The sequence below is a fragment of the Salvelinus namaycush genome, chromosome 13, assembly GCF_016432855.1.
Source record: "Salvelinus namaycush isolate Seneca chromosome 13, SaNama_1.0, whole genome shotgun sequence".
Taxonomy (NCBI): Eukaryota; Metazoa; Chordata; class Actinopteri; order Salmoniformes; family Salmonidae; genus Salvelinus; species Salvelinus namaycush.
The window spans coordinates 41999285-42017460 of NC_052319.1; the positions used below are offsets into that span (position 1 = coordinate 41999285).

General features: G+C 40.4%; 1 protein-coding gene across 1 annotated transcript in view; it reads right to left on the reverse strand.

Annotated features, from left to right (window-relative positions):
• The window catches only part of LOC120058536 (integrin alpha-4-like), a 30608-nt gene extending 13623 nt beyond the window's left edge, over positions 1-16985 (reverse strand). Inside the window, exons 1-15 of the mRNA XM_039007264.1 lie at positions 16561-16985; positions 16103-16218; positions 15720-15814; positions 12768-12897; positions 12433-12500; positions 11659-11788; positions 9422-9507; positions 8634-8696; positions 8226-8363; positions 6945-7053; positions 5663-5757; positions 4948-5038; positions 3834-3879; positions 3300-3454; positions 1005-1159 (exon numbers count right to left, since the gene is read on the reverse strand). Of these exons, the coding sequence (XP_038863192.1) occupies positions 1005-1159; positions 3300-3454; positions 3834-3879; positions 4948-5038; positions 5663-5757; positions 6945-7053; positions 8226-8363; positions 8634-8696; positions 9422-9507; positions 11659-11788; positions 12433-12500; positions 12768-12897; positions 15720-15814; positions 16103-16218; positions 16561-16742 (1659 nt within the window). The 5' untranslated portion in view covers positions 16743-16985. The remainder of the gene's footprint in view (positions 1-1004; positions 1160-3299; positions 3455-3833; positions 3880-4947; positions 5039-5662; positions 5758-6944; positions 7054-8225; positions 8364-8633; positions 8697-9421; positions 9508-11658; positions 11789-12432; positions 12501-12767; positions 12898-15719; positions 15815-16102; positions 16219-16560) is intronic.
• Positions 16986-18176: the final 1191 nt, after the last annotated feature.

The following is an 18176-nucleotide window of genomic DNA, read 5'->3' on the forward strand; positions in this document are numbered from 1 at the left end:
CATGGTTAATGAACTGGTACAAAAAACTACACTTCATTCAACACTTAGAGTTTTCCAATTAAAATGATTATATACAATTCTTGCCACCAACAGAATGCTATATATATGGGGCATACAACAATCTCAGCTCTGCAGATTTTGCTGCGAAGAGACAGAATCAATAGATCATTTATTCTGGTATTGCCCCTATGTAGCTTGTTTCTGGTCACAGGTTCAGCAATGGTTAAAAAAATCACAACATGCACTTAAAACTAACCTTACAAATAGCAGTGTTTGGCGATTTGGAAAGCCATAGTCAGTCAATAAATAATTAAATAATACTCGTAGGAAAGGTTTTCATCTTTAGCTCACAATCTGTGGATACTATACGATTAGAAAGGTAAAACATTTATGTAAAACATCACAGCACAATTAAAAAAGATATGGCACATGGAAACCAAATGAGGGTGGTCGATGGTGATAGGTGGGTGAGGGTTGGAATTAAAGAGCTTATGTTTAGTAATGTATTATTATTTTATTGTTATTTGACTGCTTTATATAAAAGTATGTAAAATGTGTATTTAAAATGTATATGTAAAATGTATGTATATGTAGCAGAAAAGCAGTAAAAAAAACTAAAATACATTTGTCCTCCAAAGAGGGGGTGGAGGTGTTAATAAAAGTACAAAAAATACATTAAAAAAAAAAGAAGCATGCTGACCTGCCCTGAAGTCAGTTCTTTGATCTACAGTATATCAGTAGCATGCTGACCTGACCTGAAGTCAGTTCTTTGATGCCTGGCAGTAGCATGCTGATATGTTAATAATTAATAATTGACTCCACAGTCTAAACTGACTTGAGGCCACGCAGAGGGTCTTACAATAACTGACTCTGAGTTAGTGATTATAGTGTCTGGGCTGGGGTTCTAAACTGACCTGAAGCCATTGCATACCTGACAACAGTTCTCAGTGGTTACAGCTGCTGACCCTCACATCCCGACCCCTTACCCCTGACCTCTTACTCACCCTCATGAAGGCCTGGTGGGGGACGCAGGTCAGCTGGTCGTGTCTGGTCTTGACCCGCCCTGTTGTAGCGTTGGACGTCCCGTTTCCGTGGAAATGGAAACGTGAGGGGAAGGACTCCTTGTGCTGCGTGTCTGCTGTCAGATTATACTGGAGCACTATGGGTAAGAGTGAGTGAGGGGGGTGGAGAGTGGGAGGGAGAGAAGGTGGAAAGGAAAGTGAGAGAGGGAAGCATTGAGGTAACAATATATTGTTTCAGAGAGCACCCAGAGTTGACATGAACCAGGGCCCCAGACATACAGACCTAGACCCAGCCTCAACCCCCAGACATACAGACCTAGACCCATCCTCAATCCCAGACCCAGCCTCAATCCCAGACATACAGACCTAGACCCAGGCTCAACCCTAGACCCAACCTTAACCCCAGACATACAGACCTAGACTCAGTCTCAATCCCAGACATACAGACCTAGACCCAGCCTCAACCCCCAGACATACAGACCTAGACTCAGTCTCAATCCCAGACATACAGACCTAGAACCAGCCTCAATCCTAGACCCAGCCTCAACCCCAGACATACAGACCTAGACCCAGCATCAACCCCAGACATACAGACCTAGACCCATCCTCAATCCCAGACCCAGCCTCAATCCCAGACATACAGACCTAGACCCAGGCTCAACCCCCAGACATACAGACCTAGACTCAGTCTCAATCCCAGACATACAGACCTAGAACCAGCCTCAATCCTAGACCCAGCCTCAACCCCAGACATACAGACCTAGACCAAGCATCAACCCCAGACATACAGACCTAGACCCATCCTCAATCCCAGACCCAGCCTCAATCCCAGACATACAGACCTAGACCCAGGCTCAACCCTAGACCCAACCTTAACCCCAGACATACAGACCTAGACCCAGCATCAACCCTAGACCCAGCCTCAACTCCAGACATACAAACCTAGACGCAGCCTTAACCCCAGACATACAGACCTAGACCCAGCCTCAACCCCAGACATACATACCTAGACCCAGGCTCAACCCCAGACATACAGACTTAGACCCAGCCTCAATCCCAGACATACAGACCTAGAACCAGTCTCAACCCAACCTTAACCCCAGACATACAGACTTAGACCCAGCCTCAATCCCAGACATACATACCTAGACCCAGGCTCAACCCCAGACATACAGACCGAGACCCAGCCTCAACCCCAGACCCAGACATACAGACATAGACCAAGCCTCAACCCCAGCCTCAATCCCAGTCCCAGACCAAGACATACAGACCTAGATCCAAGCCTCAACCTAGCCTCAACCCCAGACCCAGACATACAGACCTAGATCCAAGCCTCAACCCCAGATCCATTCACAACCCAAGTCTCAGCCCCAGTCTCAACTCCAGCCTCAACCCCAGCCCCAACCCCAGCCTGCAACCCAGCCTTACTACCAGCCCGAGGCCTAGCCCCAGCCTCAGCCTCAGCCCCAGACCCAGCCTCTTTCTCAGCCCCATCCACAACCCCAGCCCCAGCCCTAATCATAAATGTACTATAGACGGAGAAAACATATTTTGAATGAGGATAACATTGACTTGTGTTTTATTTCGCAAGACACTTCAAATTAGTCATTTTCGTTTACTATCAAAGGACTGATGTTTCACAGCGATACCAGATAACTTTGAATAACTTAAATAATTTCTGTAATTCACCATTTAAAATTTCACCAAAAACATAATATTGAGGAACATAGGCGGTTAAAAACATGGTACCCTAGATGGACAACATCATTCTATCTATCAGGACAGGGCTGTGCCAGAGCCTTACAGGCTCTAACAGACACTTTCACCACAGGAATGCTCTGCAGAGATAACCCTTGTTAAGGCAGGGTTAACAAACTAACCAACTGCCCAATGCCTCAGGGACTAGTGATAAGATGGAAGGACTGACAGTGATAAGAAAACAGAAAAAGTCTGTCTCCGACACAACAGTGTTTTCTGTCAACTAGTCCAGGTCAGGGCTTTCATAACTATGTCCTACACTAGACTTTGTGCATTATACAATTTTCCACATACAAACTAGTAGTATAGTAATGCTCACATTACTATAGCATGTTTGAAAAATTTGTTTTTGGTCACTATTAAGTACACACACTAGAACCAAAACTGGCTTTTGTTTGTAAGTGCCCCTGCACACATAACCTTCACTAATGTAATGATTAACACAATGCAAACAGACAGGTTGTTTTCACAGTGCAGGGCTATGAGGGAGCCAGGGGCACGGGTAGAGGGTCTGCTCACCTATTGAAGAGGTGACATGTCGAGCATGGACCCTGAAGCAGACTGTAGCATTGATGCAGACAGCAGGGAGACCGTTGTCAGAACACAGCGCTACATAGCGGTTTACACTGACAGGCAGGGGCATGAAGGCTTCTACCACTATCACTGGACGAGTCCTGGCACAGGGAGACGACAACATGTCAACAACATGAAAACAACACATCGACACTCTGTGTCAAAACAAATACAATTGTACATTTGCATTAGAATATGGGAGCTACAGTATATGGGCCAGAAGACAAACAAATCTACAAACCAAAAGGTATTACAAAAGGTAAAAATGGCCAGGGCACTATACAGGTCAAATACATGGGCCAGGCCACTTTCACTGAGGTCATATTCAGAAAGTAAAATAATGAAATGTAAGATAAAATGTTGACCAATGTTCATTGAAAGCTTAACCTCTACCCGACATCTCTGACATGAATGCAGTAATTCTAGTTTCAGAGACTAGTTATCTAGTGGAAGTAATGTGATATGTAACACAGTTCTTACCTCAGAACCACAGCTGAGTCTGAGAGGAAGGCCCCTACTGCTACATCTGTAGTTTAGAGAGATGCAGATAGATAGCTGTCATTTTCTTGAACATGCAATTTCCTGCTATAGGCCTATCTGGCTGCAAGGCTCTCTAGACTTGTTAAAGCTCTAAACCAGTTTGTTACTCAGTTTAGAACAACTCATAAGACATCAGTGGAATGTTTTTAATTCATTCATTTGTTAATTCATTCATTTGTTCATTCAGTCAGTCATTCGGTCATTCGTTTGTTCATTCAATCCACATCAGCCTGCAGACAAAATGTATTCACACAGTTTACTGCACTGTAACAAAAACTCCTATAAACTTTACAGCAATGTACTGTTAAACCAATGTTTCTTTGGAAGTTATTGTAACATACTGTACTTTTTTTCCTACAGTAACTTACAGGTAACTGTCTGCCAGTAAATTACCATAAAAACAACAGGATATATTTTACAGTGTGGTAATAAACTGATGCGTTTTGTTTTTAGATAAGTATTTAACACTTGCATTACAAATCAATCTATAAAACAACAATTAAAACAAATAACACATGAAAAAAATGAATGAAATGTTTTATTGACACAATACTTTATTGACATAATAATTTAGTACACAATACTTTACAATGTACCAGTTCTAAGAGATGACTAGCTAAGAGATGACTAACTGTCTACATCTCTCTCTCTGTCAGTCTACCGTATATCCTGTTAAGTTCACAGTGTATCACTAGTGGAAGATGCGAAGATGAGAAGCAGAGAGTAAGCAGACAACCATCAGTAGTGACCCTAATTTTAACCTCAGGATATTCCCACTGCCCAATTAGGTTTTCCCTGGGTAGCAGCCAACACACACACACACACACTCACCCACGTGCACACATATTTTCCCGTCCCCTGTCCTCAGTTCTCTTCCCACCACTGCCATGTTTTGATGACCTTACTAATTTAAGGCACAGCATGTGTGACATAATAACAGGACATTACAGTGTGTTCTGTTCTAGTCAGCAGTAGAGAAACCGAGACAGACTCAAACATTGTACTGGAGGGAAGCACTGTACACAACGTTGACAGTCAAGAAAGGGATCATTACCTTGGTAACCGTTTTCATCAACATCGATGCCTCCTGACACAGACTGGCCGAACATCTTTAACTCATTACCCAGAACAGAGCCAGTGATCCTCTGATGATGGAACAAGAACAGCTTGATTATTCTTACGGCTAACCCTCTGTACTTTACACACTTCATACACTTCATTTTGTTTCCCAAACCAAGAGAGCAGCCTATGACTACCAGATGTAAGCTGTACAGTACACATTTCAGATTTTTTCTAGTACGGAGCTTTGAGATTCAAGTAAGGTAATTTATCTGTATTTGGATATACAGTGACTATATTTTCTCCAAGAGGTTGTATTCTACATTGAGATACATTTATTTACATATACATTGATTTATCTTCATGGTATTCCATAACTAAAAGCTAATTTAAATGTAACTGCTTCATGTAAACTGTCTCACATGCTCAGACAGAGAAAAGCAGGAGACCAAACAGTTTAAGGAAATCGTAGCAATTCAGAGTCATGAACTCTCTTCCGACTGTCTGAGAGCAAAGAGAGAAATAAAGGCACATTTGATCCTCACGTCCTATCTCCCTCCCTTCAATCTATTGTCCCTGATCGTTGGTCAGAGGAGGGACACCCTGACCCCTCTTCCCTTCACTCCTCCCTTCCTTCCAGTAATCTCCTGTCCCTGAAGTCTGCGGACAAACAGCAGCTGGAAGGGACATAGCCATAGCTGAGTACATACTTGAGAGAAGGACTGAGAGATCCCTGTTTTCCTCCCATTGTAGATATATATAGCCCCACGCAGCTCTTCTTCCTGCGGAGCCCCCACTGCCACATCTGGAACACATTTACAGTCAGTCAGGGGTTAACTTAGGATGCGTCCCAAATGGCACCATATTCCCTATATAGTGCACTACTTTTGATCAGGGCCCGTAGGGTAATGTAGTTAATTAGTGCACTATATAGGAATTAGGGTGCTCTTTTTTTCCTAACCTTTATTTAACTAGGCAAGTCAGTTAAGAACAAATTCTTATTTTCAATGACGGCCTAGGAACAGTGGGTTAACTGCCTTGTTCAGGGGCAGAATGACAGATTTTTACCTTGTCAGCTCGGGGATTTGATCTTGCAACCTTTCGGTTACTAGTCTAACGCTCTAACCACTAGGCTACCTGCCGCCCCAATTCAGAAAGTAAACCAAATTCCAATTCCAGATTTTCCTAATTGAAAAGCATTGAAGAGAATTGGAATTCTAGAGTTCTGAATTCTAGAGTTCTGAATTGACAAGAATTTAAATAGAATTTACCCCAACCCTGGTGTGTGTGTGTGTGTGTGTGTGTGTGTGTGTGTGTGTGTGTGTGTGTGTGTGTGTGTGTGTGTGTGTGTGTGTGTGTGTGTGTGTGTGTGTGTGTGTGTGTGTGTGTGTGTGTGTGGGTGTGTGTGCTGGTGTTGAGGAACTGGCAGTTAGGCTGGTGTAAGTGGCAGTTAGAAGTGTGCTGGGGTCCTGTGATCAGCTGTAGGGGATGTGGTTGGTTGGTTGGTTGGTGGTATTGCCTCTGTGTTGAGTGGGGCTGGTTTATGGTGTGTATCTTCGTACCCAGTTACCCAATATTACCACAGACTTTAGTGTAGTTCCTTCTGACTGGCATAGCTCGCTTTCTGTTAGTTTTAAAGCTGCCAATTGCTCATAGCCTTGATCAACCATCCTGATCTTGCGAGCTTACAATGAAACTAAATGAGAGCGCAGTGGTCCGGATGGTGGATCAGGCTACATTTCATTCAACTGAAATATACAGAGATTTTATTGTGCAACAAATGGGACAGTACCTACTTGGAATACCACCAAGTTCAATTTCACTTTATTTGTATTTATTTTTTTACCAAAAACTATGCAGAACATTGGCACATTAGCTAGGGTAGCTGATTTTGTCATCATAGTTTTGCTGTACTGTGACAAATCCTTATAACTTTAAAGATAAAGTAAGAATTGCTTTATATCTTTGCAAAAAAATATGCGTAACACTCACCAGCAAAGCCATCATCATCAATATCTCCCAGATCAGTTATGGTCTCCCCAAATCTGGCAGCATAGGAGTTGCTTCCCACCAACTGAAACTCTGCTTCCTTCATATTAGCCTTAAAACACATTCATTTACAGTCTTAATAATCCTTCTCTCGCCCAGGGTAATGGCTTGTAAAGTTGATCCGGGAAGAAAAAAACGGTAATTTGCTGATGGAGATATGTGGGGGAAGTAGCTAGCTAAGCTCCATGTAATTGCAGTCATTAGGTTGGTAATTACGTCAAGTTACTCATGTCATGCAGAGTTGCCTGGTCCTTAGTAGTACACTATAAATGTAGCAGATATCTGCTGGTTTAGCGTTCCGTAATACAAACTCATCAGTCATAGAAACAGTCCTCAGGTCCTGCTATCAACATGCTGTGTTGCTTTATATCATCTGCCAGTGTATAAGACAGTACAGTAATATAGTAACTCCAGCCTCTTCTTTTTATAGGAAATTACAATAAAAGAAAAATCTCTTTACTTGAGCATATTAATTTCTATAAAGTTATCTCATTGTTCTGAAAGCTGAATAGTTAGTCTAGATGTTACTACATAGGTATAAGAGCAACTTAATGTTAAGTGATACCATCATTGGTTTTGAAAGGTTTTTGTTATAACAGTGCACAACACCAGTATTGTATGAGATGCTTAACTACTATCATATTTAAGAACTACAGAGTTAAGTTGTGAAGATAACAGTATGTGTGTGAGATGTGATGTGAGGTAGGAAGTCTCTATTGATGTTGTTCTGTTTTAACAAATACTGTGTCTTCAGGGACAGTGTTCCATATAGCAGCCTCACAAAGTTTAGAGTAAAAATTTCAATAGGTAATGGACCATCAAATTACATTAGATCCAAGGCTATTTGCAAAACTCACACAGCTAGACACACAATAACTGCACAACAACTTTTTTATGATAGGGGTGAAAGAAAGGTTGTATCTCACTCAATTCGTTTTTCCTCGAATCCTCGCATCCTCACTCCTCACCTCCTTCTCAAGCCACATTGGAAGAGAAGATCCAATGTCCCTCCCCCCTGACCTTCTCCTCCAATGAGTTTTGAGAAGGCAAGAAGAGGAATCAGGGAAATCAAGGTTGTCTGTCGTATACTGTATTATTTATGTGGAGGGTGTTGATTATGATACCCTGTAAGTGACAAGCCTATCTTAATTGTCCCTGAGGGGACAAATATAAAGTTGTATTGAATTGAAGGAAAAACGGATTGGGAAAGATCCCAGTACTTACGGCTCCTTGGTTTATGTAGACATGGACTTGTCCTTCCTCTCTCACGGTGCTGTACATGGGAGATCCTACCAGTAGATCAGACAGGCCATCTCCATTCAAGTCCACGGCACACACACTGGCACCAAAATACGAGCCGAGCTACAGTATAGGAAAACAAGTTTCAAGTCAATACAGTCGATCAAATCAATCAAATTTATTTATGAAGCCAGCAGTTGTCACAAATTGATTTTGCAGTGAGGAGGTATGATCGAGTTCTGCCTCAAAATCAAGACATTAATTTCCAGTTTCCCAGACAAAGCTTATACCCAGTTCTAGACTAAAATGTTCAATGGAGATTTTTAGTACAAAACTAGGCTTAATCTGTGTCAGGGAACCTGGCCGTAAAGATATCTGGCTACTAATTCCCACCTTGCTGCCCTTGACTTCACTGATTATCTTCAGCATGTTTTCTTCAGCTCTGAATAGGTAGGCCTGGAGAAGAGGACAGAAACGACCTGGTCACATCAAAACTTAAAGCCAACTAAGGATGAATGGTAAAATGCATAAACTACTTAGATTATATCACAATACCCATACAGACATGATCTCAAATCAAATCACATTTTATTTGTCACATGCGCCAAATACAACAGGTGAATACCTTACAGTGAAATGCTTACTTACAAGCCCTTAACCAACAATGCTTTAATCTGATTGCTTTCTACTGATAAAATATCTCCCATCTGTCATCTTAACATTCCTGTGGGACATGTATTTTACAGTCTTAAAAATAAAATAAAATATTCCTCCATAAAATGTGCACAGAATTGCCACAAGACAAAATTATTCCCCACTTTCTGCAGAGAGATTCACTTACATTACCTTATGGGCCATTGTCAAAGGTAGTGCACTTAATAGGGAAAAGAGTGCCCTTTGGGACATAGTCTGTGTCTGCTAAATTACTTAAATGTAAATTGAATGTATTAACGACAAGATCCTTAAAGCATCTCTAAATAAAAGCCTTCCGACAAGTTTAAAATGGCCTGCATTGCAGGAAAGTTCTCCTGCAACAGGGCAACCAGAGCAAAACCCACATGTATTTTTCAATAGCACATATTTCATACATTTCACCAGTAACATGAGGAATGCCCAAATGCATCATATATTTAGCATATGATGGGGGTGAAAGAAAAAACAGGAATGAAATTAACTCTTACCTTACCAGTCTGCCCGTGCTGAGGTGCACCGCCAACAATCTCTGTGGAGTCAGGGTGGAGGAAGTGGCCAGCCCCAACCGAGTAGCCTGGTGAGGAAAAGAAGGATCACAATGTAGGTACAACGCCAGTACAGCATTAGTACAACTTTAATATAACCAAAGAATCAGACTACCAGAGTAGCCCGGCAATGGAAACGTATCACAACGTTAATACAATGTCAGTGCAACATTAGTATAACCTTAATAAAACATTTGTAAACCTTAGTACAACTTTATTATACCCAACTGAACAGGTAGTGTAGAACCAGATGACACTGGTTGATATAAGAGATTAGAGGTCGACCGATTATGATTTTTCAACGCCGATACCGATACCGATTATTGGAGGAACAAAAAAGCCGATACCGATTAATCGGGCGATTTTTTTTTTTTTAATTTGTAATAATGACAATTACAACAATACTGAATGAACACTTATTTTAACTTAATATAATACATCAATAAAATCTATTTAGCCTCAAATAAATAATGAAACATGTTCAATTTGGTTTAAATAATGCAAAAACAAAGTGTTGGAGAAGAAAGTAAAAGTGCAATATGTGCCATGTAAGAAAGCTAACATTTAAGTTCCTTGCTCAGAACATGAGAACATATGAAAGCTGGTGGTTCCTTTTAACATGAGTCTTCAATATTCCCAGGTAAGAAGTTTTAGGTTGTAGTTATTATAGGAATTATAGGACTATTTCTCTCTATATGATTTGTATTTCATATACCTTTGACTATTGGATGTTCTTATAGGCACTTTAGTATTGCCAGTGTAACAGTATAGCTTCCGTCCCTCTCCTCGCCCCTACCTGGGCTCGAACCAGGAACACATCGACAACAGCCACCCTCGAAGCAGCGTTACAACTACTCTAAGTCGCAGAGCGAGTGACGTTTGAAACGCTATTAGCGCGCACCCCGCTAACTAGCTAGCCCTTTCACATCGGTTACACCAGCCTAATCTCGGGAGTTGATAGGCTTGAAGTCATAAACAGCTCAATGCTTAAAGCATTGCGAAGAGCTGCTGGCAAAACGCACGAAAGTGCTGTTTGAATGAATGCTTACGAGCCTGCTGGTGCCTACCATTGCTCAGTCAGACTGCTCTATCAAATCATAGACTTAATTATAACATAATAACACACAGAAATACGAGCCTTAGGTCATTAATATGGTCGAATCCGGAAACTATCATCTCGAAAACAAAACGTTTATTCTTTCAGTGAAATACGGAACCGTTCTGTATTTTATCTAACGGGTGGCATCCATAAGTCTAAATATTCCTGTTCCTGTTCGCAACGAGCCAGGCGGCCTAAACTGCTGCATATACCCTGACTCTGTTGCAAGAGAAGTGACACCATTTCCCTAGTTAAAAGAAATGCATGTTAGCAGGCAATATTAACTAAATATGCAGGTTTGAAAATATATACTTGTGTATTGATTTTAAGAAAGGCATTTATGTTTATGGTTAGGTACACGTTGGAGCAACGACAGTCCTTTTTCGCGAATGCGCACCGCATCGATTATATGCAACGCAGGACACGCTAGATAAACTAGTAATATCATCAACCATGTGTAGTTAACTAGTGATTATGATTTATTGATTGATTGATTGTTTTTTATAAGATAAGTTTAATGCTAGCTAGCAACTTACCTTGGCTTCTTACTGCATTCGCGTAACAGGCAGGCTCCTCGTGGAGTGCAATGTAAAGCAGGTGGTTAGAGCGTTGGACTAGTTAACTGTAAGGTTGCAAGATTGAATCCCCGAGCTGACAAGGTAAAAATCTGTCGTTCTGCCCCTGAACAAGGCAGTTAACCCACCGTTCCTAGGCCGTCATTGAAAATAAGAATGTGTTCTTAACTGACTTGCCTAGTTAAATAAAGGTGTAAAAAAAAAAAAAAAACGGTGTCCAAACTTGAAATCGGCCCTAATTAATCGGCCATTCCAATTAATCGGTCGACCTCTATAAGAGATAAGAGAAACAAGCCAGACGTAACTGGCATGATGATTTGCAGTAACTACAATTGAGCAAATATTGAGCAACCCCCCCCTCACACACACACACAAAAGCATGCTTCCTCTCTGTATTCCCTTACATTACACTTCACCAACTCAAAAACAACTGAGTGTCTTTATGAGACGTGTGACAACCAGACAAGTCTTTCTGATCGTCTCCAACCATATTATAATTAACATACCCAGGTAACTGCCATAGAGGACAGTGCTGCTGTCATCCACATAGGCAGACAGGACCCTGCTGGAGGTGTTGTACACCAGGACAGATCCAGTCCAGTACGATGTCCCTGGGGCTCCCATTATTATCAAGTCCTGAAGGAAAATAACACAACACATACATCAGAGTATTGGTCAGTTGTTTTTTATGTTTGTGATTTCCCAGTAAACCAACATTGGTTCTGTGAAAGTTCGCAGAACCTTCTTTACGTTGTGGCAAATGTTTGTTCTCATAACATTAAAATGATCCAGTAGTGCTGATCATTATACAATGTTTGTATAAAAAATTCACCTGATGTTAAAAGAATGTTCCCAGAACGCTGCTCTCATATTTTGTTGCAGCAGTATGTTCTTAAAACATTACTGGTACATTGTGTTATTACATTACCTGGAAACCTAATGAGAACATTTGGGGAATGTCCTGTGGTGGTTGTTTCAGATGTTGTGCACAACATCTTAGTGAATGTTAGGAAAACATCCCAAGGATATTTAATTTAAAACATTTTCCGAAGAATGTTTGAATGTTTTTGGGATGTTATCATCCTAATCTTAGAGAAAAAAAACTAACTAGAACTTAAAGGGAATCTTAACTAATCTTAACCCCTTTGATGGGTTGTGTGCATTTCAAGTTTGTGACTTGTGTATGTGTACATGTACCTGTGTATGTGTATGTGCACACGTGCATTACTAGCATATACATAAACTTTAGGTTAAAACAGAATATGTAGAGGAACTGATACCTCAGTCAGAAAGTTGGATATCCCTGCTTGGCATGATCCATAGTCCTCACCAAACTTCCGTTGGTGATCTGGAGAAAGAGTGGCAGATGCATTTTCATTTTGGCCAATAAAGCAAGCTTACTGTCAACAAGCTCTCAGACTCAGTGCAGGTTGCTTACAGGTGTGGCCTTGGAGTTAGACATGGCGAGAACAAGAACATATGGATACTCGGCCTCGGTTATTGACTGATTTATGTGATTTATAACCCACATTTTCATTTTTCTGTTGCAAAACTTTTGCTACGGTATGCATTAATGAATAAGAATCAGATATCCTGTAAATGCATAACAGTGTACCTTTGTAGCATGGGATGAGTGGTTGAGACTGTTTGAGGTCAGCCTCGTATCTGTAACAGACACCATGAGGCAGCTTGTTCTGGTTTTCTTTCCTGGAATAGAACACGTTCTTCCAACGATGCCCACATGCCTGTGGAAGGAGAAGCAACACAGATGTTGTTGAAGGAAATGCAACTATTTGAGAGGAGGAATGTAACAACAATGGAATAGTCTACACACAAAATATGTACGTTTGTGTTTATTCTAACAAGTGACATAATCCGAGCACTGCGCAGCAGCTAGTTTCCGAAATAACATTAAATGACAACAGACTATAGGCTAAACACAAAACGTGTAAATGATGTGGGTCTTCAAAATAGGAACATCAGTGTAATATGGGATCATTTGATATGTCTGGTAGGGTTGCAAAGGATGCAAGTCTTGTTTCTTGTTTAAGACCAGGCACTACAGGCTGAAATAAAAATGTTGCATCTACCTATCAATTCTCAGATTTGTTGGTACTTTGGTCCGTTAATGAGTATTTTCAAAAAATAAACATAAAAAAATTAAAAACATCAGGAAAAAATACAGTACCAGTCAAAAGTTTGGACGCACCTACTCATTCAAGGATTTTTCACAATGTTTTACTATTTTCTACATTGTAGAATAATAGTAAACACATCAACACCATGAAATAACACATTTGGAATCATGTAGTAACCAAAAAAGTGTTAAACAAATCAAAATAGATTTAGATTCTTCAAAGTAGCCACCCTTTGCCTTGATGACATCTTTGGACACCCTTGGTATTCTCTCAACCAGCTTCACCTGGAATGCTTTTCCAACAGTCTTGAAGGAGTTCCCACATATGTTCAGCACTTGTTGGCTGCTTTTCCTTCACTCTGCGGTCCAACTCATCCCAAACCATCTCAATTGGGTTGAGATCGGCTGATTGTGGAGGCCAGGTCATCTCATGCAGCACTACATCACTCTCCTTCTTGGTCAAATAGCCCTTACACAGCCTGGAGGTGTGTTGGGTCATTGTTCTGTTGAAAAACAAATGATAGTCCCACTAAGCACAAATCAGATGGAATGGCGTATCGCTGCAGAATGCTGTGGTAGGCATGCTGGATAAGTGTGCCTTGAATTCTAAATAAATCACTGACAGTGTCACCAGCAAAGCACCCCCACACCATCTCACTTCCTCCTCCATGCTTCATGGTGGGAACCACATATGCAGAGATCATCCGTTCACCAACTATGCGTCTCAGGAAGACACAGCGGTTGGAGCCAAAAATCTCAAATTTGGACTCATCAGACCAAAGGACAGATTTCCACTGGTCTCATGTCCATTGCTCGTGTTTCTTGGTCCAAGCAAGTCTCTTCTTATTATTGGTGTCCTTTAGTAGTGCTTTCTTTGCAGCAATCGACCATGCACGCAGTCTCCTACGAACAGTTGATGTTGAGATGTGTCTGTTACTTGAACTCTGTGAAGCATTTATTCGTGCTGCAATTTCTGAGGCTGATAACTCTAATGAACTCTGTAGCAGAGGGTCTTCCTTTCCTGTAGCGGTCCTCATGAGAGCCAGTTTCATCATAGCGCTTGATGTTTTTTGTGACTGCACTTGAAGAAAATGTCAAAGTAATAACGAACTATCTATTCTCTTACTTTTTTTGAGCTGTTCTTGCCATAATATGGACTTGTTTTTTTACCAAATAGGGCTGTCTTCTGTATACCACCCCTACCTTGTCACAACACAACTAATTGGCTCAAACGTATTAAGAAGGAAAGAAATTCCACAAATTAACTTTCAATAATGCACATCTGTTAATTGAAATGCATTCCAGGTGACTACCTCATGAAGCTGGTTGAGAGAATGCCAAGAGCGTGCAAAGCTGTCCTCAAGGCAAAGGGTAGCAACTTTGAATCTCAAATATAAAATATATGTTGATTTGTTTGACACTTTTTTGGTGTTAAATGTGTTGTTTCATAGTTTTGATGTCTTCGCTATTATTCAATGTAGAAAATAGAAAACTTAAGAAAAACCCTGGAATGAGTAGGTATGTCCAAACTTTTGACTGGTACTGTATATTTTCTTTAGTTTATCATAATGTTGTCATCAACATTTTAATGAATTTGAACCACTTTAAAATGGACATACATCAATCTGACTACATCAAAGCTGACTACACTGACTAAGCTGACTACATTGAATTGCACTAAAAGCCCATTTCATAGAGATTGTTACAAACTGGCCTATATTTAGTCATTTACTTTGAAGAGATGGTGATTGAGTTTAAATAGGCGTTTGCTGTTTGGCGTTAGTCTAAATTCAGTGTACTTGTCTTCAACTGCCATTTCCCGAAAGTCAGATTCGTCTTACAAGCCAACAAAAAAAATTCAACTTCAGAAGCATCTGCATTCACCAAATAGTTTTTTGGTTATCCTTAGACATATTCTCCAGACTTGCTCAGAGGGAATTGTTGATATGTTGTACATTTTTGTATCCTAGATACATGTTGTTGTTTTTTGCCGCAATATGCAAATATGTGCATATTTAGATGTTGCCTCGATTGCATATTTCAATAAAATATTTCATCAATGTTTTTATACAAAAAAAGTATTATATTTGTGCCTACATTCAACTGGCAAAAGTTGATTGTGATATGATTAAGGGAAATAAAATACCCTATGAGGGTGTGGTGCCTGGCCTTAAACAAAGTTCACCAATACAAGATGGACCCATCTCATTATTTGATTTCGGTCTCGGAATGGGCACAAAGACTGTGTATCACTGGAATTTACACCAATACTGACCATCTGAGAAGGGATTGTATCATTTGTTTACCCCTACTGGGACTAATCTACATAGCCAATACATGACCATCACTGCAAATAACTTTATGACACCTGCTGATATAAAAAGGGCTTTATAAATACATTTGATTGATTTATTGATTGACTTAACATACCAATACATGGCCATCACGAGGCTGTCTGGACAGGCTGACTCCGAGCCACTGGTTGTCACTCTCAGAGAAGCATGTCTTCCCACAACTGTCCACACCTGTAGTACAGACACACACACATGCAAGCACACACACCAACGAGTGAGAGAGAGAGAACGTGAATTGAGAGGTGGCAATGACCTTTAAAAATGCCTTATAAACCCTTCGAAAACAATCTGTGGGGCATCCATGTTAAACATCAAGTGGTTCTGGTTATTTGACCAGCGGGCTTTCTTATCATCCACTGGAAATGGATCAATGTCAGTGCACAAATCCCCAAAACAACGTTGGTCAAATAACTTGGAAGCAACACAGATTTTTTTCTTTGTAAAGTCGATATTACAAACCTGTTGATATTTGCTGACATTCTCTCTTGTTCGAGATGCTGCACTTATAAATGGCTCCTGGTTTTTTTACGGCTGGGTAGGAAGATGAATTCGCAACTGGAGCTCCGACTAATAACCTATAACAGGCAATATGGAAATTAATATCCCTAACGTTACAGTTTTATACACATCAATACCCCAGCTGTGGGATATCGAACAAAAACAATCCTTCACACTGAAAAACTCAAAAGGCAACATGGATACTCGTAATGTGCAGTTTCTGGTGGTTTGTTGTGTCAAAAGGTACTTGTGTTTATAGAATCCCTAATTAACAGTTTTCACACATTTTGGGGCTGAATACCCATTTTGTTAATTCTTCAACAACTAATAGCCTAAATGTGTGTAGCCTATTCAGTTGTGGTGTTCTACAGTATGAATAGAGGTTTTAAAAAGCCCACAACAATGTTTGATTCACTTACCATGTGTTTTTCTGGTACTTGTGTAACAATACAGAATATCCAAATAAAGATCCATTTGGTCCACTGAAACTAATGGGGTGGTCTACATCCAAATTGTAACACTCAGTGAGATTACAGCACCAGAAGTACGCGAGAAGAAAGCTCCAACAGCAAGAAAGATTCCCCGGCGTTTTTCGCTCCATTTTTGTAAAACAAATACCAACTTTTCCAACACGAAGAGATTACAAATGAAGGCAGATTAAAACAAAAGAAAAGAAAAACGTAGTTTATTCAAATCCACGGAAACAGAGAAAAGTCGTACATCCCAATACCAACTTTAGAATGGCATTTGGATAAAGTTGAATAGAGACTGGGCGCGCTCAACTCCTGTTGCGCTTCTTCATGCGTCGGTCGTTCTGCCTGTGCGCAACCTCACATCGTCAGGCTCATGACTAAATTCCGTCACGTGAAACTTCACAAAGTGAGTTAAACCTCTGGCGGACGACTTGCATGCTGCTCCCCAAATTAATCAAACGTAGAGCCCAACCCTCCAACCCACCCTGAAACCTTCTATCCACACCATTAAAACTGAGAGAGATATGTATCCCCTGGATTTAACAGTATCCTGTGCACGTGACGAATACATTTTAATTTGAATCAAAGCCACACACATACAGTTCCTTCAGAAAGTACTGTATTCATCCACACCTTGACTTATTCCACATTTTGCTGTGTTACAGCTTGAACCAGGTTTGCCTCTAGGATTTTGCCTGTGCTCAGCTCCAGTCTGTTTCTTTTTTATCATAAAAACTCCCCAGTCTTTAACGATTACAAGCATACCCATAACATGATGCAGCCACCACTATGCTTGAAAATATGGAGAGTGGTACTCAGTAATTTGCTGTATTGGATTTGCTCCAAACATAACAGTTTATATTCAGGACAAAAAGTGAATTGCTTTGCCATTTTTTTTGCATTATTAATGTAGTTCCTTGTTGCAAACAGGATGCATATTTTGGAATATTTTTATTCTGTACAGGCTTCCTGCTTTTTTCTCTGTCAATTAAGTTAGTGTGGTGGAGTAACTACACTGTTTTTTCCTTTCACAGCCATTAAACTCTGCAACTGTTTTAAACAGTGGTGTAAAGTACTTAAGTAAAAATACTTGAAGGTATTACTTAAGTCGTTTTTTGGGGTATCTGTACTTTACTTGACTATTTATATTGTTGATAACTGTTACTTTTACTTCACAACATTCCCAAAGAAAATGTTGTACTTTTTACTCCATACATTTTCCGTGACACCCAAAAGTACTCGTTACATTTTGAATGCTTAGCAGGACAGGAACATTGTCTAATTCACACACTTATCAAGATATCATCCCTGGTCATCCCTACTGCCTTCCTTCTTTTCACTCTGTCAATTAGGTTAGTATCGTGGAGTAACTACAGTACACTGTTTTCTCCTTTCACAGCCATTAAACTCTGTAACTGTTTTAAACATTGGTGTGAAGTGGTCTAATTCACAAACTTATCAAGAGATCAACCCTGGTCATCCCTACTGCCTCTGATCTGGCGACTCACTAAACACATGGTTCGTTTGTAAATTATGTCTGGGTGTTGGCGCATGCCCCTGGC